Genomic DNA, 21251 nt, shown 5'->3' on the forward strand with positions numbered 1-21251 from the left:
TCCCAATTACCCAGCCCAGGGATCTGCATAAAGTATACAGAGACACATTTAGCATTCAGTAACTTTCCATTTAAACCTTAGGAAGAGCTACCAGGTCAATGGGAATCTAAATGTGTTAGGGAGAAGGTGAGCCCAAGATTTTGTACACTCCTGCCCATTCCTCCCTATCCAAGTAAGGTCAAATGGCCTTGATACCAGTGATCCAGGAGGGCCTCTGGTAAAATGGCCTAAAAGCCCAGAATCGGTGGTGTTTTTTTATCTCCCTGGATGTCATTGTGCCTGTGGGCACAGCCCAGAATGGTGATGCTTCATTTTTCTTGGTGTTTCTACCCACCCCCCTCCCTTAAAAATTGCTGACAGAAAGACAACACAGACATGAAATGGTTTGGAAAGTGGAGAAACAAAGGGAGACAAGGGGCCTTTCTTCCCAACCTCCCCTTCAGCCTGTATTCAGGCAGAAGCTCCCGGGTCTATTGGAGCCCAGTCGCACTCAGGTATGGCCAGCAGCATTTCAACTCTGGAAATATTGGTGGGCTCAGTAGTAATTCCCATGGATGTGCACATCTTGGGGGTTTATTGGGAAGAAAAGTCCAACCAGGAATCTTTTCCAGCTAATGTTCTCAAGGATCACCTGGTGAGGTCAGAGCCTTGAAGGCTGGAAGATATATACACTATGCACTAGTGGGAAAACCATAGGAATGAGCCATACTTGGTCTAATTACCACCTGTGTGACCAAAGGCAAGTTAGATTTCTTCTCTGAGTCTTTATTGCACCACCCCCATCACCATCTTTATCCTCATTCTCATCCTTGTTAATACTCATGTAGCATTTCAAGGTTTGCAAAGCACTTCAAAAATATTGTCTTATTAAATCATTGCCATGATTCTAGGAGATAGGTGCTATTATTGTCCCCATTTTGCAGATGAGTAAACTAACACTAAAAAAATTTTTTTTAGTATAAGGAAATTTTCCATTTACATCTTTCTTGCCCTGTAGGGCTTAACTGAGAAATATTCAATTATTTCTGAGTGACCTCATTCAAATTGGAATTTTGATCTTGGTTACAAGTGTAGTTGTATATGCAAGAACCTCCCCTCCCCTTATCTTCCTACCTAACCCCTCTCTCCTGAGCAGGTAAGATGTACTAACGCATTTGTTTTTGCCCAAAGTGAGCCCTTGTCAAGTTGAAATGAATTCAATCTGGGATCTCTGCTCCTAACCCAGGTTAAGTATGGATTAGACTTAGCATCTCATATCTCTAGAAACTTCTGCTCCCCTAATGAGTTTCTATTTCTAGGTGACCTTAGGATTTTATAAAGCATTTTCCTTGCAATGTCTTGTGAGGGAGACAGGGTGAATATTTTCATCCCCATTTAATAAATGAATACATTGAGACTCAGGGAGACAAAGTGACTTGCCTATGGTCTCACAGCTCATGTCAAGGGATTCAAGCCAGGCCCCCAGGCAGCTGGCCCAGGTCACTTTCCACCATACCACATGCCTTCCAGTAATCTGAATGAGCCTCCTTTAGAGGAAGGCTGACTCCAGGGGATCAGGATCTGCAGCCATTTGGGCCATTTTCCCTACCAACTGAATCTGGCCTTGGCTCCAGCACTCTGTGCCATGGATCAACACTTTAGTTTTCATGAATATGATGAAGTGGACTGCTGGCATCACAGTAGCCACACCTGCCTTTTCTTTAGACCAAAGATCACTTAGTCCAAACTCCTCATTTGTACAGGAAGACATTGAGTCCCACCCCACTCCGGGCATGAGTGAGTGTGTGTGAGTGTGTGTGTGTTTCCTCTTTGAGCAGATTCTAGAATTGTAATCATAACTAAACAAAGCTGGGGGGCTATGAGTAATGTAAGGTAGGTGTTAGACAATGAAAGAACAGGATAAGAGAACCAGGGGAAATGAAACTGTGGCATCAAAAGGTATTTCCAGATTGACCTAAAACTGATACTCAGATGAGGCTGTCCAAGGTACTAGTCTCCTAGTCTGGAGTTGTAGTATGTAAGCCCAATCCCACCGATGCAATGAAGCTGACTCATGGACAATGAAATAAATCGACAATTCCTGATGCCCTCATATTTGGGATAATCACTTCTTTAGTTTAGTTTATCAGTACCTCTAGGCCTTCGAATGTGCATTCTTCAAATACTTTCCATTACAGATACATTCTTTCTCCTGAACAATAAATTACTCTTTAAAAAAACAAAAGAAAAAATAAATGGAAATAAAAAGATACATCACAATTTAAAAGAAAAGATAAAACAATGAAACACATTTTTGACATTCATCTCACAAATCATAGGAAAATGACTCTCTCTAGATGTTAGATGATTGAATATAAATATTAGAGGTCAGGATTATTTACAGTGTGACAGGAAATTGAGAGAGTACAAACAGACTTTAACTCAGGAGAATAGTGAATGGTTTAAGGAAACATCTCAGTAATGTACAGTATGTATTTACAAAAGAATATAGAGTAGGCATTGTGATATGTGACCATTGTAGTTTGCATTTTGCCACAGCATTCCAAAGGTCTTTGCACAAGGGAAATCCATGTGGCTGGTGGAACCCCACTGGCACTTGGGGGCAAAACCAGATTTTGCTTCTGTCACCTCTTGACCACAGGCCACAAAGGGAAACAATGTCCCTGAGCAGGCCCTCTTGGGCATGCTCCACATATGTAGGGAGGGAGATGAGAAAGAGATGCCATTCTGTTGATGGGGAACGCATTCACACATAGCCCCGGCAAAGCTGGCCATCAGGTTGAGAAAGCACATGGCAATGCTTTTTAACAAAGCACATGTGGGAGCAGGAGCAAGGGATGAAAAATGGGGAGTCTAACTGAAAGGGGGTTTTGCATATACCACATTCCATTGCATACCCATGTGGTTCACTGTATACTCTGCACACAGTAGGTGTGTAATAAGTGTTTTGATTGAATGATTAATCCCTGATGGGATTGGTAGTTATAATAAACTCCCAAGGAGCAAGTTTTATTGAGGTCCCATGCAAATTGCATTGACACAGAGTAGGGGGATAGGTCGATGCAAGCCAGGGATGCTGGTCCTCTCTCTCTCCCCTTGCAGATGGTTGCTGCACTGAGCTTGTAGTAGGAGAAAAGAAAGAGTAAAACAGAAACTGAGCATCACAGAGACATCCTGATGACCCTGGGGGTGACCTCTATGCTTGCAGCAGCATCAATCACCTTGTCTTTTTCAAGAGATTATCTTTGATCCTGGTGACAAGACACTAATAGGCCATGTACTTGATAGGCCACTTCAGGTTAGGATGCTGATGTCTCACTGACCTAATATTCTAGGCAGTTTGGCAATTTGGGAGCCCTGGTGTTATTCTTGGAAGGAGAGCCAAGGGAACTTTGTCCTGGGTTTACTGGCTGGCATGTCCAGGGCACAAGCATCAGCATCATCACAAGGACCTAGAGCTTTGATACAGCTCTATTAAGGTGTAAGGTAGCATTAGGAAATTCCTCATGGGAAGGGGCAGAACATTTACCAGATCCTGCAAAGGCATCACTGAAGGAGATAGGGGTGGTAACCTTTAGGGTGAAGCTTATTTTTCCTATCAAAATCTTTCATCTTTTTAAGGTCCAATGACCTCAGTGCAGCTGAATCTGCATGTTCAAGGAATCCTTGAGGTGGGCGAACCAACAGAGACGCTGTTGAGCAAAGAGAAAGTAGGTTGCAGAAAGCAAAGGAGAGAAGTTTCTAGCAATTTGGGCTAGAGGTGATTTCAAGACCCAGCTGTCTGCCACCTCCTTAGCTTGGCAAAAGTTCAACAATATTTTAAGGAGGTGATTAGTTGCTACCTACAAGTAACTCTGTGCTTAGCCTTCTCTTCCTACCCAAAGCATTTACATTTTCTGACTGGCTCAGCCCCTTATGTCACTCTGTATTTGTTTTAATTGGTTTGGGTGAGTACATAAATTGAATTCACCTTCAAATAAAATCTCCAGTATATTTCCTGACACATAGGAATTGACCTTTCTCCTGGGATCCTTGTTGGCTTTAAGTTATCATTTTCTTCACAATACTCTGAAGTCACTAATAATCCGTTGTTTTTTTTCCCCTGTTACTCTAAGGAGGGCTCCTTTTAAATGTAGAGGGGATCTCTGAGCTTGGATTAGCCCCAAAAGGTGTAGAACAAGGCACATGGATGTTTGTGATCCCATTTGTCTCCCTGAAATGAACATTTATTCGGAATGTTAATACTGACAGCCATTCTTCAGTTGACATCCCAGGAGAACATTCAAAACTGAGCCTGGTCTCAGAGTCTGCTTTGTGCTGGGGGTATGAGGATGGAAGAAACCAGATGAGGATGGTAAGAGGAATTCATGGCCTGTGTGCAAAGGACCTAGGGTCTAGCTAGGGGCTTTTATTGAAAGGTGCCAGAACGCCTCCAGAGAGAAGCCACCACCCCTGCAAGGCTGGCACATGTCACATGCACATTTGCATATTTGGGACAAAAATCAACATGCATAATTGGGGGCTGGCTCAATCCAATATTGATTACAGAAAAATAATAGGGTGGGGGGGTAATGGCAAGAGAGCTAGCAGCAAAATGTTTATCATTTCAGTCAAATTCTGCTTTATCTTAGCTTAGCATCACTCCCTTCTCTCGTATCTTCTATGAGTCCATTCATCTTAAACTCTTGAGCAAGAAAATATTCTCACAAATGTCGCTACATAGGTCACATGTCCTCACTTTGTCCTCTATCCCTTAGGCATCATCCTAGAAGCTATCATTTGTTTGGGACTTTCTATTCTTTAGTGCCTCCCTCCACCCCCCACCCCCCTTAGCTGGGAAGCTCTCACAAATCCTCAATGTCAGATCAAAAATGATTGTACTTTTGTGGTTTAGGGTTTGTTTTTTGAGTTTTTGAGCTGCTACTTCATTCCCCCAGAAATTGAGAGCAAGTGTGAGCAAGCATTCTTATCAAGGGTTAGGTTCATTTTAATGGGCAACAGGATCCCGTTCCTTAAGAGATGACAAGAGCCATTCCTCTCTGTGGGAAGGAAGGTGGCAGGCAGACAGGGAATAAGGAAGGAAGGTAGGAAGGAAGAAAAGAAGGAAGGTAGGAAGGAAGGAAGGAAGGAAGGAAGGAAGGAAGGAAGGAAGGAAGGAAGGAAGGAAGGAAAGGAAAGGAAAGGAAAGGAAAGGAAAGGAAAGGAAGGGAAGGGAAGGAAGGAAGCAGAAAAGGAGGGAAAAGGATAGATCCTAGTAACAACAAGTTTCCTTCTGAATAATAATATTCATTTGTTAATGTTTTAAATTACAGGATTCTTTCTTGCTTTTGAATGTGCCGATGTAGTTTTCTCCTATAATCCTTAGTAGCATGCTGCTGGACCTACTATTATTTCCATGCTCAGTGAAACAAGCCTTTGGCCAACAAAGTCAACATAATTCATTATAAATCCTCACAGCAAAGAACACTTCCTACAAAAAGGAGGATAGTACTTGGGTAGGTGAACCAACACAAATCTCAGTCACTTGGCCTCTGACTACACCAAAGGAGGATCAGTGGTAAGTTTTATGGACCCTGCATCCATTCGACATGATGATGCAATGTACAAGAAGCCAGGAAAACTGACCATGGGAAATTCTTCAGAAAGACTGTGGAACAGCAATCACTGAAACTGGACAAACTTGCTCTCAACATAACAACAGAACATAAAGGCACCATTGATATCTTTCTCATTTTTAAATACTGTAAAAAATTGCTACATATGGCACATAACACATTTTTACATACATAGATTTAATTTATAAAAGTTTTTCCTGTTTTCTATTTGCAGAACTGCTAAAATAAAATAAATTGTTTAATTTAAGGTGGAATACTTCGTTATATAAAATAAAGTTTTACACGTGAATCTATGTGTTTATTTAGGCTTTATACAGCGATAGGGTCTTGGTTAGCTATTACACTGGACAGCCTGGCCTGGAACTCCTCCTGAGTGGAATAGCGGCTAGTTGGGTTAGTCCTGCTGTCAGCCAGACGGAAGGCAGGGGCTGACTCCAAGCCAGCGGCCAGCGGCGTCTGTATACTCAGGAAAGGGGTATTTTCGCCTATTCTTTCATCTTCTGTTTCACTTTCCGAGTTACTACTCTCAGAGCTTGTGTCGCTGTCCAACCTGTTAGAAATATGGCCATCGGGCTTTGTTCTTTTTGCCCGCCGGCTGTTGACGAGTTTCTTTGTGGTTTCTTGCGCTGGCTCGTACTCCTGGGTGGTCTCATACTCCTGGGTAGTCTCATACTCCTCATCCTCCACGATCCTTAAGGGGCTAGGGGGGAGGCTATTGCTCTCATGGACTGGGTTGTGGTGAAAGGAGTTGAATTGTTGGGGGTGGTGATCATACTTCTTCTCCCGAAGGCGCGGAGGCGTCACCAGGAGCAGAGGACGCTCCTCTTCCACAAACGGGCTCACCGCCACAGATGGCATGGACACTGTCAAGCTTGATATGGGTGGAGACATTTCCGAAGGAGGTGACTTAGGGGAGCTTGGCATGTAGAATTCTACGGGTGACATGCGAGCTGGGGTAGTCATTGCCGATACATATCTGCAAGAGGACACACACAACAGTGCAATAAATAACGAGGGAATGAATACAGACAGAAGAGTCTGTGGGGAACTTGGGAAATGGGGATTTGGATCATTAACTACTTAGCCTGAGGAGCAATTCTATTGACTTTTCAGTTTTTCCATCATCAGGATTACAGATGCGGTGCCCCAGAGTACATGGCTCCGTAGAGCTGAGGTTATTCTCCCCATTTACAAGGAATGAACATTTAAAAATTCTCCACTCAAATCTCCTTCTATTTACTTATCTGGGTACATAATGTATCCCCCAGCGAAATGTAACCTCCTAGAGGGAAAAGACTGGTTTTGTTTTGCCACATTTTACCATAGATTAGTACCAATTCAGTGCTTAATAAATGACTATTGAGTTCAACTATAGTCAAAACAACTGGCTCTAAATACTCAGTCAAACCTTTCAAATTTTATATTGAATCAATTTTAGACTGAGAAGCATGAGATGGGCATGGTCTCAGCACACAGCTCAGAGAGGCAAGCTTTAATAAAGGGTTAGCTATGGGATGAATTCCTGAGAGCTATGTCTCCTGACATTTGGATCTGTCGGTCTCATGTCTGTTCATTTTAACTATGGAGCTCTACCTTGTGGCAAAGGTCTGTAGCAAATGAGTAATATGTGAAATGCTTTGCAAAAAACCTTAAAAGTACCATATAAATGCTAGCTATTATTAGGCAATGTCGTTAAATGCCTTGTCAAAAGAGCATCTTGAACAAGGGCAAGTTTGTAGGCCACTCTGACGGGACCATAGATTGGAAGTTAGAAAAGACCTCAGAAGCCAGCAGGTCCAAACTACTCCTTTTACAGATGAGGATATTTGGCGGCATAGACGTGTCACCCTGACAGGAAGGGACTGAGGTGAGATTTCTGGTTCAACTCCTACAGATATCTGCATTCAAGGCAAGATGATACAATTGTGCCCTTCTGTCCTAATGGTGTTCTTGGGATTTCTTGGGAGACTCTTGGAAGAGAAGATACAAAGTTTCTCTGTTTTCTTTTCCTGTCAGTTTTGTATATCTAAAGAAATCTCCTCTCCTCCCTCACCATAGTGATTGCTCTGTCCCAGGCAGGGAGAGCTCTGCTGGGTTGTCCTATTGCATTGATTTAGGTTAAACTGATCCATTATCTCCTGCCAAATGGTGATCACATGGTGCAAACAGAGTTTTTCTTTCATTGCCACATCAAAGTGGGTGACTGTAGAACTGTCTTCACCAGAAGACCTGAGCTCAGTCACTAGAGAGGGTAAGCAAGCCATCCATCAGAGATCATTGGCCAAAGTCTTAGCTGTTCACCCAACTCTTCGTGCCAATGGCTCTGGGGCAGCCTGCAACCCCAAAGGGTATGATCATATGTGCTCCAGTAGACAGGAAAAGGAGTCCTAGTCCCTTCCATCATGCTGACTCAGATGGACATTGATAGGAGACTGAAAGGGAGTAGTATCCCAGCTCAGAACATGGGTCATTATGCAAAGTGCTTAAATGCTGAGGCTCCCATTTCTGACCTTTTAGGATAGTAACATGGAAATCCATTACATGGTAGCTACTCCAAACTCTGCCAGTCTTTAAAACATCTTTAGGTTGCTAGAAAAGTTCAGGTTTAAAACATATGCCCACAAATGACATGAGAAGCCCAATGGGTAACCAGTACGAGGGAAAGCCTTTTCATTTGGGCATGAAGTATGATATCATGTGAATGGGGGGAGGGCAAAAAGAGAGGAGCATTTGTTGGATGTGGATCAAGGATCCTCAGATATGCTGAGCCCAGGAAAAAGGACGGGCTGAGTGAGTGAACCTGCTACTGCAGCCATTCACCTCCATGATGGGGTGGGGGAATCATTTTAAGGAATGACTCAGTGAGAGGCATTTTAAAAACTGCTACCTTGAAAATGAGATCAGAAAGGAGTGAGAGTGGAACACTTTGAGGACAGTGAGAGTCCACAAAAGGGTAGAACACAGGAACTCTGAGATCAGCAGCTAGTATTCAAGAAAGATTATCCATTCAGCATATGAGAAAACCTGTAGCCCTGCTGAGGGTGGAAACCCATTCTGGGGAAAAGACCAGAGACCAAGGTAAGAGAAATAAATATTTGGTGGGCTCAATCTGGTCTGAAGACCCAGAACAAGCAATCATACTTAAGGAAAGCAGCTAGCTGGTGGCGCAGAGGCTAGAGTGCTAAATGTGGAGGCAGGAAGCTCTGAGTTCAAAGTTTGCCTCGGATATTTAATAGCTGTATAACTCTGGCCAAATCATTTAACCTCTGTCTGCCTCAGTCTCATCTACAAAATGGGGATAACATGGGCCCCTATCTCCCAGGGTTTTTGTGAGGATAAAATGAGAAATTTGTATAGTGTTTTGCAAATCACATAAGGATATTGGAATTGTTACTGTTATTATTGGGCCAAACACTGAAGCTTCTGCTTAGATGAGCATAGATATGATGTAGGCAGGGCCACCATGTAGTAAAGATAAAGATGGGCAGCTTTGGCCTAAGTCAATATCCCAGCTTCTTGGAAAACCTTGAGGATTAGTTTGAGAAGATAGAATTGTCTCTGATTACATTAGGTTTGAGGAATAAGATGACATTTTAAGTGGGCTGAGAAAAGCTCCACCCTCAAGGTCTGGAGGAAAAGTGCAAGACTTGGCCAAGCAGGGTAATGAATGAAAGCTGACTTCACGTCTTCATGGAGTCTTTCTTCCTCCCATGCTGTCTCCTTTTGCAGCTCACACTCAACTGCCCAAGCCCTGAGTTGTGGGAACCCAGTATTCTCAGGGGGCAGTCTTGGTGGTAGTGGTCATTGTGATAGAAAGCCACACCTACAGCAGTGTCTTTGAAGATAGTTGGCTTCATTGATTGGGCAACTAACTGAATGACCTGGACATTCTTGGGATTTCTTCATCATACAGCTGGGAGGTAAAGCACAGCAATTTATCCTCTGTGATGAAAGTGGAGGAAGCAAGAATATGCCTGCTCTCTGCACTTTGAAGTCTGTGCCATGCAGAAAATCAGAGATGAGAAGATTTCACATGGTTGGGAGATGAGGGGAAATGAGTAAGCTCCCAGTTGACTTGGGAAGTGTGAAAGAAGAGGCAGGGAAATTTGAGGCCAGAGAAATCAAGGCAGTAATCAGGATAGAGAGGAACTAGGTCCCCTCAGTTCTCAAGGCTCCTTATGTTTTAGGTAAGAGTTTGTTTTTGAGGGTTGGTAGGCAGGGGAGGTTGGGGTTGGGCCTGAGCACTGTTTCTAGAGGAATTCCCCTCCGAACCAAGAAGTCTTCCAAGTCCAGGTCTCTGTGCCACAAGAAAGAGCCAAGTGACTCCAAATGATGAGTTCCCTCCACTGACTTGATATTCCTCAAGTTACAAGTACATTGGAACATCATTTGAGAACTATGTGCTAGGGCATGAATCTTCTTGTTCACCCTGAGAGAGATTGGGAGCAGCTGGTTGAGCCTAGGCCCCTTGAAATGCATACCCAAACTCTTGAGTTCAGTACAGATCCATAGATGGGTTGTGAGGTCTAGGCAAAGCTGGGACTGTGCAATTATATCGTAGTTGTTAGAATATTGTTTTTTTTTTTTTAATATTCCCTTTGTGTTGACTCTATGAGCAAAGCTGTATATAGTTACTAAACAGAATGAATTGGATGGATGGCCACTGGCCTGGGAAGGGAACTGGTTTCAGTATAGATTTCAGTACAGATTGAGCCAGGTGGTCTCTGATATCCCTTCCCACTCAGAGATTCTCTGATTCTCTCACCTCGCTTTGATTCTATTTCTGCCAACTTTTGGACCTTGGACAAGTTACTTTTCACTGGCCATCACTTTTCTTCTCTGTAAAATGAGAGCCTTAGACTAGATAATCTCTAAGGTTCCTTCTCTCCCTGTCTTCTTTGCCTCTGTGGTAAGACTCCTAAGGTAAGAAGTGAATGGAAGCAGAGGAGATAGCCTTAAACCTAATAGGGGCCAGCATGCACATCCTGGCTCTCATTACTGCTACCCAGGCAGTGCCCTCCAATGAGACAGTGGGTTCTTACTGTGATTCTCTTACGGGGGTTCTCCTTGGCAGGTAGCTTTGCCCTTCTGTTTTACCTTTCACTGTGAGGAGAGTCTCGGTAGGAATCAGGGGTCTCTCTGGCATGCCTGAGGAAGCTGTTACAATCTCGGGGACCTCCCATGCCATTAAGACGTCCTCTAGGCCCCCCAGCTGGGCTGGTGTGCCTACTGTTTTCTATGGATGAAATCACGAGCACAGAGTGGCTTTCAGAGACAATGCTCTCTGTGTGCCCATCGCTCCAGCTATGGGAAAGAAAAGAACAAACAGTGAGAGAGGGGAAAAAAAGACTTTCAAAGGCTAGACAAGAAAAAACAAACCAATCAAGGAAGCTTGTATAATACTTCTTTCAAAAGTCCAGTACCCTTGACTCTCCTGCTCCGCTCTGGGGTGGCATTCAGAATAAGATGGGTTTGCCCTGGCTGAGCAACATGAGGGCGGGACAGGAGAGTGAGTCTCTTGATTCCAAAAAGGATTCTCTTCCTCTAATAATTGTAGAATAATAATAATATAATAAATAATCACATTTATAGGATACTTTTCTCACCCCAGATGAGGAAATCAAAGTTCTTCCTGGCTAAGTAAAAGGATAGAGCAGGGCATTGGACTGGGATCCAGGAAGACTTGAGTTTCTTTTTTTGTTTGTTTTCTTTTTCCCTTTGCTTGTCTGAGGCTGAGCATAGTGTCTGGGACTTAGGAGTGACTGACAATTGACTGCTGCAGGTACTTACTAACTAGATGTCCTTGGGCAAGTGACTTAATTTTTCTGTGCCTTAGTTTCCTCCTTTGTAACATAAGGGAGTTGTCAAAGTTCCCTTCTGGCTCAAAATTGATGGTCCTAGAATCTTATGAACTTGCTCCACCATGATACAGTTAATCTCTTGGAGAATTTAAATTCAGTACAGGCTCCAGGTCCAGCCCTCTCTCCAATATATCCTGCTGGTTAGTGCACCATTTTTGTTATTATACCACATAGTTCTGGATGATTGTCATCACCCAAATTCAGTCCAGTGTGCTCATAGACATCCAGAGTGCTGGAGTGGATGTCCACAGGGGGCAGTGAAGGGAGTGCTAGACTTGGCATCAGGTGGGTTTGAGTTCAAATCCTCTCTCAAATATTTTCTATGTGACCTTGAGCGAGGCACCGACCCCTTTCAGCTTCATTTTCCTCTTCTCCAAAATGGGGATAATAATGGCACCTGCTATATCATTGGTGTGAGAATTGAATGAGAGCATTTTTGCAATTGTCTTTCACTTTCAGAAAAGCACTACATAAATGCTAATGATTGTTACTATTATTATTGGAGTACTGGTGTTTGCTCAGAATTTCTCCTGCTTTACCAGTAAAGTCATTTCTTTAAAATCATCAGCTAAAGGCACCACCAGGGGAATCCAGTTGGCCCTGCAGCCAGCTTTGAAGACTAACTCCAACTTGTAGAAAGCTCTCGCCAAATCTCATGGTGGGATACAGCAGCAATGCTTGCCTTCACATCTTCCAAAGCCCAGGGGGAGTATTCCATCCATTCCATAGGATGCATCATATTCCCTCCATGACTTAAGTGATAGTTCTTTATGAGGTACTGTGGTCAAGAATTTTACAACCTGGTGTACAACCTTGGACAGCGATGAACTTCAGTGCCCTTTCTTAGGCTAGGCCTTGAATAACAGTAATGTTAAAGTTGCCTTAGAGTTTGCAGCATTGGACTTGAAGTCAGGATGACTTGGGCTTAAATTACACCCCCCCCTCTTAAAGTCACACAACTTGTGGGACCCTGGGCAAGTCCCTTATTTCCCTGGGCCTTAGTGTTTCTATCTGTAAAATGTAAGTTGAAAAGGTTGAGTCTGATGACTTCTAAAGTCCTTATTAGCACTAAACAAATGAGCTTCAATCCTATGAACCATAATCTTACAGCTAGAAATGGTCTGTGAGAACTTGAGTACTATTGGCCCAGCTGAAAAACTTGAATTAAAAAAATGCCAAAATGTGTAACTTAGTCTAAGCGGTTCTCTGACCATGGGCCAATTATCAAGCGCTCAGTTCCATCTTGTGACTCCATTAGCGTTGCTCTTGGAGTCAGGAAACCTGTAGCCAAATCCTGCCCCCAAAACCTATTCATTGTGTAACTCTGGGCAAGTCACATAAACTCTCTGAGCTTTAGTTGCTTCATCTTTAACATGGAAACAATAATAGCACCTATTGTACAGAGTTGTTGTGGCAATCAAATAATATAACATAGGTAAAGCACTTTAAAAACCTTAAAGTGTTATAGAAATGCCAGTAATAATAACAATAACAGCAGCAACAATAAAAACAACAAGCAGAAGTACTTAGGTCTTGAATTTTTCTCTAAGTTGAATTGCATATTAGAACATTTCTCTTCCAGCCTTGTGTCAAAATATATAAGATTTTGGTCAGAAGTCTTGGGTCTATATCCAGGCTATTATCGTCTCTAAAATAAGGAGGTATGACTACATGGTATTTTTCAAAGGTCTCTTTCTAACTCTAAATCCTACAATCTTATGATTGGAATAAGGCAACTATACAAGGAAAAACAATGTCTGACACTGATGTGGGTTTCAAGATGTCACTGTAAAGGGTGAATATATTCCCTAAAAATATAAAAGGGTTTTGGTCAGACCCTTGGGGGAGCACATTTCCTCAGACCCTGTTTTATTTTTTTATGAAGATAACAGCCTATCCAAAAAGGCTGTCCAAGGCTTGGTCATTTTCATCTATCTTTATACCTGTGGCTGGGTGTCTGGGTGGCAGCCATGGAGTGATGAGCTGGTGAGGTGCAGTGACTAGCAGAGAATGATGTCTCTGTTTCTCGTTCAATGACGTGCTCACTAGAGATGATGTTCTTGGATACATACTGCTAGAAAGACAAAGAGGAAACAAATGGAAGTTTTGGGTACAGCCTTGGATTAGTGAAATAAAAAAGAAACCACATTTTGAGTGCATACATTTCATGAAACAACTTAGAAATGCTGTTAAACTTTAAGTTAGGAGATCAAGGTTTGAATCCTATGTCTGATACTAACTAGTTGTATGAATTCACTCCTTGCTTCCCATTGTCACTTCTGTACTCTATTACTGCCACTTAGCAATCTGTCTTCCTTTGATGTTCATACTTTCAAATTCATCCCTCAATCCAGATCCTAGTGGTTATTATTTAATATTCTCTTTCCTTTCTCAGTGAGTTTAGTTCCTGGTCTCCTGTATTTCTCTCTACTTCAACTCATGGACTAATATGAAGGACTTCACTAAACTGATATTTCCTAAAATATGTTAACTTCCCAGGTCCTCAATCTACTCAATTCCTGTGATGTACTGCTCAGCTTAACCTCAGTCACAGAGATGGTGAAAGTCATGATCTTACCATCAACCAGAGGTTTTTCACTTTCAAATTCATGAAATTCAAAATTAACTAATCTGATTACAATCTGTTATCATGCCATATTTTAGAAAAATTTATGATACCTATTTCCATTCTTCACCTCACTGTGACTTCTATTTCCACCACCCCTTTGTTCTTTCACAGGACATCATCCCTACATGGTTATAATCTCTTTCCTTACCTATCTCCACCCCTTGGTGAACTAATTCAACTCTACACTATTCTTCACTCCCAAAGATCTTATCCTTTTGACTCAATCCCATTCCTGCTTTGCTGAGTTCTAGCCTTTGATTACTTTCAACATCTACCTCCTTTGCTACTAAACTGCCACTAAAATTCATGTGTTGTAGATATTTACTGAGCCATGCTGAGTGGGTTGATTATAAATTTATGTTATAGAACCTCAAGTGGGCCCTCACTGCAGCAAGGCAATTGTTTTAAACCTGCCCCAATCCTTTTCAACCTTCTGCAGACTACTTGTAGCATAGTATTCCTTCTGTCATCCCAATCTCACAAATATAAGACATGAAATTAGAGGATTCATAGACTAGGTCACATTCTGCTAATACCTTGAGGTTCTGTCCAGTTTCCTCACTCAGATTCTTGGCTTTTCCCATGGTCTTACTGCTTTTCCACTTAATACTTCTATTTATTATATTATTATATAATATAATAAAAATAATATATATTATTACTTAATACTTCTGTTCTCTATTCTCCCATTAAATTCAGCTCTTAAGGTCATCATTAAATGAACTAGGCAGCTGGGTGGCACAGTAGATAAAGGTATCAGTATTATTAAGAGCTCACATTTATATAATGTTTCAAGGTTTGCAAAGCACTTTACAAATATTGCCTCATTTTATCCCTACAACAAGCCTGGGAGATAGGTATTAGTATAAACTCTATTTTACAGAGAAGGAAACTGAAGGAGACAGAGGCTCATCTGGGTTTAGTCAGTAAGTGTTTGAGTCGGGATTTGAACTTAATTCTTCCTGATTCCAAGTACAATGCTCTAACCACTGTGCCACTTAGCTTACTAGACTCCAAGTATTGGATTGGAGTCAGGAAGGCTTGAGTTTTTCCTTTTGGGGTTTTTGTACATTACCTTTGAGTAAAAGCATATTTCTATTGTGATTTAAGGTTTACAAAGCACTTCATATGTGATATTATTTGATCCTCACAACAATAACTCTATGAAGTAGATACTATTATTATACCCATTTTCCAGGGACTCAGAGAATCAGGGTGACTCAGCTAGCAAATGTCTGAGGCAGTAGTCAGACCTATGTCCCCCTGACTCCAAGACTAGAGCTCTTAGCCACTGTGCCATTCAGCTCCTCAGGATTTTGTCAGCATGGGATTTCAAAGTGTGGTTAGTTCTTCTACCACTGTCCTTAAGTCTATGACCTATTAAATTTTTTTCCTGGGAAGGACATTGCCAGCAGCACATCAAGTAAGATGCCTGGAACCATACTGTCAGTAAATGTCAGAGGCGGGATCTGAACCCAGGTCTCCCTGATTCCAAACATAGCATGCTATCCTTGTGGCCAAGAGCCAGTCTGGTTATGACTCTTTTCCTTTGTCATTATTTTTCAGATGAAATAAGCAGGCAAGACACTCGTTTACTCTTTCAAAAGGAGCAAAAGTCTTGACATTATTATCCAACCAGTGAATGAATCAAGCTGAAAGAGGAAACATGTTTGTGTTATCATAAACCAAAAGCACTTCAAAAAAGTTGCTGTTATTTCCTCCTGCAGAAATTCCATATTCCTGGACGCTCTCATGAGTGCTAGTCACTGAGAGCATAACCCTGCACGGAAGTAACTCAAGGCATAGCCTAGTCAGTCAGCATTCCTCACGATTCATCCTCGGAGTTAGGCAACCTACATTGACCAGCTGCACGTTCTCCGGGGGTGGGTTGGGGTGGTGAGGCCCATTGGCCATGTTCACCATGTTGTTGCGTTCGGAACGAAGGCTCTGCCGTAGCCGGTCATGAAGCTTTTTCCGCTGTTTCCTGCACACAGAAGACAGAATGGATTTTTAGTCAAAGGAGGAGCAAAGGGCACTTCTCAGTACAGTCAAACCACTTTCCTATCTCTGGTAAGTTAGCAGGGTCTTGTATCTATCAACCAAGTATGTCAAATTATGGGGGCAGCTCCAGAAAATAGAGCAAAGGGGCTTTGAAGATAGAAGCCTGAGGAGGTGAAGTCTTCCCAAATCCTTGGATACTAATGCGCATCCTCGAGCAACTGAAGTATTTTACCCACTAGGCCCTGATCAATGGTATTGTGTTCATTGGTACTGATAAGAGAGAAAGGATAGTGAAATGGAAGGGATATTGGATTTGGAGTAAGGGTCATGTGCTTGAATGCTTGGTCTGACACTTGGTACCTGTGTGTCCCAGGCCAAGTTACTTCCCTTCATTATCCCTCAGTTTATGCATCTGTATACTGGGAAGGTTTCTCTTAATGATCTCTAAGAACCCTTCCAGCTATAAATCTCATGAAATTATGCCAAGATGGGAAGATGGTATTCCAAGGCATGCTTTATTTTAGACAAGGCAAAACTGGTAAAGGATTTTTAAGGACAAAGCAGTCTAATGGGAAAGAGACAGATCAAGATGGCTTTACTTATTTTATTGTTGCAAGTCACATAATCTCAGAGAAGTTCGGAGCAGGAAGAAGCTTCAAATGCCATCAATATCAACTTGTACCCCAACAAGGATCCCCTCTACAACTCATGAGTGGGAATAATGTTGATGTTGTTTTGGCAAACTTGAAAAAGAACTTTCATTTCCCCTTGTGAGCGATGTGAACTCAGGCAAATCTCTCTGAAACTCAGTTTCTTCTTCTGTAAAATTGTGGGATTGAACCAGAGGGACTGTTGGAATTTCTTCCATTTCTAAATCTGATTCCCTGATCCCTTCCTAAGGACTCTGCTTATTGCCTCTAGTGCACTCATGATTTTAATGCTGTGTGTTTCAGCCCCTTCTTAGACTGTGAGTGTCTTGAGGGCAGGGTCTTATCTAAGAGGTCCACTCCCTGCCCCTGCCCCTTCCCCACCTAGCATGGTATACTTCACACAAGATATACTTGTAAATTGTTATTTTTTTTCCCACGGCACTATCAAAACTTGCCTTTGTCTGCCACTAACTTGCTCAGTGGCCCTACGTAGCCTGACTGATTCAGGTCTCACCTTCCCCTTCTATAAAGGAGGTAGTTTGGACCATGTCTTTCTTGGACCTAATCTGCTGTGATTCTGAAGTATTCAGGATGCGTATTGCTAAGAAATTATATAAGATTGTATTATCTATTTAATTCTAGTATCTTACACCTGCATTAGGCATGTGGATCTGGGGGCAGAGGAGAGGCTATGGCCTGCCAGTGACATCATGATACAAAAAGTGATAATTTTTTTGTTCCTCAGAGTCATCATGGATGTTTTCCCCTCCCACAGCTGGCCTGACATCACTGAGGAAATCATTGCTAGGATAGAAAAAAAAAGTGCTGCCAAAGAACACCGTTGAGTAGCAGAAGGTTCCACTAACCCGATCATATCTGAGCCTTGGAGTGAGTTGTAGTACAGGGCCCAAAGGGGAATTCTGCTTGGTTTGGAGGACACAAAACTCAATGAAAATGGTGCCCAGGGAAGTCCCAAGCCCTTCTTCCACCCTGTCTTCCCCTCACAAAATGTGCTCTGCTTTTACCAATCACACTGTCAACAGCTGCACTGGGGGCCTATTGAATGGACTTAGAAAACTTCAACACAGATTCTAGAAAATTACATTTTAATAGCAAGGTAATAATTTCTTTTCTCAGTCTCCAATAGATATGGGATGTTGGCCTTTAAATAACGATTAGACACTTATTTAGAGTTCCATATCCATAACTGGTTATTTCACATAGCTAATTAGCTCATTCACAACTTACTTAGTAAGCAATCAACCTTTAGTCATAGGGGATGATGGAGGGCATGGACTCGGATTTTCTCCAGATGGTGTTACCAAGGTTCATAAAAGAGAAGTGGCTGTCCATGGTCATATAAGTACCAGAAGCAGGATTTGAACTTATTTTCTCTGACTCTAAATCAAATGCTGTTTCAATTATGCCATGCTGTCTCAGTGGTGGAGTGAATGGAGAGTATCAGAACTGGAGACAGGAAGATCTGACTTTGCAACCGTCCTCTGACCATGCTTCCCTAGGTGGCTGGCCCTGGCCAGGGAACTTCTGCCTGCCTTACTTTCCTCATCTTTTTCATCCTCTAAGATCCTTTCTTAGTCCACCCATGATCTCATCATCACTTGATAACACTGCCTGCCATAATCTAGATGTGTGGCCAGAGCTCCCTCACCTTTCACTTACTCTAAGATTCTAAGACACAGGGGCAGCTAGGTGGCGCAGTGAATAGAGCACCGGCCCTGGAGTCAGGAGGACCTGATTTCAAATCTGGCCTTAGACACTTAACACAAAACCTAGCCATGTGACCTTGGGCAAGTCACTTAACCCCAATTGCCCTCCAAAAAAAAAAAAGAGATTCTAAGTCACAAAGGAGCTGCTGATATGCATCAGCACAGGGCATTTTCACTTGGGGATTTCCTTCACATTAATGAAATACCAGGTCAGGACCAAAAACAAATAGTCTGAAGGAAACAGAAAAGGATGGAACTTAGGGAACCCTTTAAATCATTTGTTTTCAATTATACTTCCCCCGTACCTCATTGTTGTGGTCAGCACAACTGTACTGAATGAGAAGGGCTGATGCTGTCTCAGGACTGAATCACCACAGGTGTTGACAAACTTAATCATCTGATTTTCTGTGTTTATGTGTGTGTGTGTTCTAAAGTCTTTGTGGTCACTACTTGGGGAGAACTGAGTCAGTAGCAATGAGCTGGCTGTGTCCATGTCTATCATGAAATACTTCAAGGAGCTGGCAGGCCTTTCCCCCATGCTGATCACAGCCCTTTATGAATTTGAATGATGCAGAAATAAAAGCAACCACAACAATCCCCTTTGCTGCTGGGTGGATGGTGGGGCCTGATTCTCTCCCCAAGGAACTCTCTGCCTTCTTACCCATCTGTGCTAACAAGAGAGAAAGGCAAAGAAGAGGAAGGTTTACTTGGTTTTGCAGTAGGCCACCACACACATGATGCCGACCACTAGCAGGGCAATGCAGATGCCAGTGATGGTCAACACTCTTTTCTGGTAGAGTTCCTCAGCTTCTGGAGAGGGGTACAAGAAGAACATGTTACCAGGTGTACTCTGCATTGTGAACAAGCAAACAAACTGAACATTGGGCATGCTACATGGCACCATCTCTACTCATGAGAGAAGAACCAGGGGAAAAAAAAAACAAACGAAATATGGCAGCCAGTCACAGAGAATAACTTCAGAATCTTGGTGCCATTCAAAACCAAAATATTCCATAACAGAATTCCAGTCGGAGCAAGCTACAGATATACGTGGGGATTATTTAAACAAGCCAAATACAGACATTGTAAATATTATATGTAATAAATGTTAGATTGAGAAAAAAACACAATCATGGATTTGGGGGTTTTTGTTTGCTCTTGCAAAGACTGCTGGAACATTAGGGCAGCGAATGACACGGGATTGCCCACATCCCCTTTGATTTGTTTCTTTGTTCCCAGTGACCTCCTTGGCATTCCAGCGGGCTTTACAAAAAGCATTTTAACCAATGAAAGGTGAAAAGAAAACAAAGTACAAACTCGAAAATATTTGCAAACATAAGCTTGGCTTGTAGTTACCAAAGGCAATGAGGCAAGACCCTGTGTCTTCAAGGGTAAGATCGAATATAAGGAAAACCAAAGCAGCCTTCCTTGGAGCCCTGAGGCATTGTATCAGAGAAAGTTCAATGACTTACAGCCCCAAAAGGGGGACTGGACCAAAATGCCAGTTTGCTTTTAAAGGGACAAGTCTTTGGCCTTCCCTCATCCCTGCCATGGAGATGATTAATCATTAGAAAGAAATCATTAACATGAGTCATGTTTGGCAAGGACTTGACCACACATTCCACTGTTGGTCACACTTGGCAAAAGAATTCCTGAATGTTGAAATATCAAAGTGTGACTCTCACAGCTCAGACATGGAGACCATGGAGGCCTTAAGGGAGCCTGATCTCGAATTCAGGAATGCTGCCCAATAAGAATTGAAAGGGAGTACAGCTAGAGGTGGGTTGTATCCCACTTCTTGGAGGGAGTGTGGACATGGTCAGATTCAAGCCCAGACCTTCACCATAAATGGAGTTTATTTAACAGCAGCCTAGATCTCAAAGGAATGGGTATCCAACCACATTAATTACAGTGATTAAGATATATTCACAAGAATATTCCAAAATAGAACTCCACTGGTGTGTGTAATTACTGAGTCAAAGCTGGAGACTGGTCTCCCTAATTAAGTTGGTCAACAACAAACCAGAGTGCGTTGCAAAAACAAGTTTCTTCCGTCAGCCCTGGACAAAATCCTCTTTACTACCCCCCCCCCCCCTCTGTTGGAAGAGATATTTGCCCATTTTTCTGAGAACAAGTGAATTTTAATTTCTCTGATAAAATGCACTTTATCATTAAAGGGCATCTTTCACAAGCTGAGCTCATGGTCATCAAATTCCAGTTAACAGGCTAGGAACATTGTCAAATCCAATTAATATTAAGTCTGATTGTGAATAAGGGAAGGAGAAGAAAAGTCCATGGGTAAAAAGGATGAGAGAATATCATGGATTAAACAACAACAATCACAAAACTAATGAAAAACAGTCTTGGAGGTGGAAGGTGAAAGGCAAGTCAAACGGAGACTGACCCAGCAAAGGGTAGAGAGATAAAGGGGAGTGAAGGGGAGGACAGGAGATGGCTCAAGGGTAATGCTAAGAAGTCAACTGTAGGCTCTTGCACAGCATGCTTCACACTGGGGGGAAACAACGTGAAGAGATGTTTGAGAAAAAGGTGGGAGTAAAGTGGGAAGGGATTTCCCATACAGCATAACTCCTTAGCTAGCCTAATGGGACCTGTAAGGGTAATGGAGAAACCAAGTGACCAATGAGAAAGTGTGCAGTGGGCCAGAGTGCCAGGAGGCATGACTTGTTGTTAGCTCTTTACTAAAGTAACAGGAGACATGCTAGCAGGGAATGGACATGGCCCATCCCCATCCCCAGCAGGGAATGGAC

General features: G+C 42.5%; 1 protein-coding gene across 5 annotated transcripts in view; it reads right to left on the minus strand.

Moving 5' to 3' along the window:
* Nucleotides 1-2092: 2092 nt before the first annotated feature.
* NRG1 (neuregulin 1) overlaps nucleotides 2093-21251 on the minus strand; it is a 219443-nt gene continuing 200284 nt past the window's right edge. For 2 of the 5 annotated variants that reach the window (XM_069104929.1, XM_069104927.1), the window contains exons 8-12: nucleotides 19191-19293; nucleotides 15963-16089; nucleotides 13420-13550; nucleotides 10713-10919; nucleotides 2093-6591 (exon numbers count right to left, since the gene is read on the minus strand). In XM_069104929.1, the coding sequence (XP_068961030.1) occupies nucleotides 5925-6591; nucleotides 10713-10919; nucleotides 13420-13550; nucleotides 15963-16089; nucleotides 19191-19293 (1235 nt within the window). In that variant the 3' untranslated portion in view covers nucleotides 2093-5924. Of the gene's footprint in view, nucleotides 6592-10657; nucleotides 10920-13419; nucleotides 13551-15962; nucleotides 16090-19190; nucleotides 19294-21251 lie in introns of all 5 variants that reach the window. The other 3 variants (XR_011171782.1, XR_011171781.1, XM_069104928.1) reach the window with 2 other exon arrangements.

This window comes from Petaurus breviceps, unplaced genomic scaffold (genome assembly GCF_028583685.1).
Source record: "Petaurus breviceps papuanus isolate PSGF00001 unplaced genomic scaffold, PetGlider_PUasm1.0 689, whole genome shotgun sequence".
In the NCBI taxonomy this organism is placed as follows: Eukaryota; Metazoa; Chordata; class Mammalia; order Diprotodontia; family Petauridae; genus Petaurus; species Petaurus breviceps.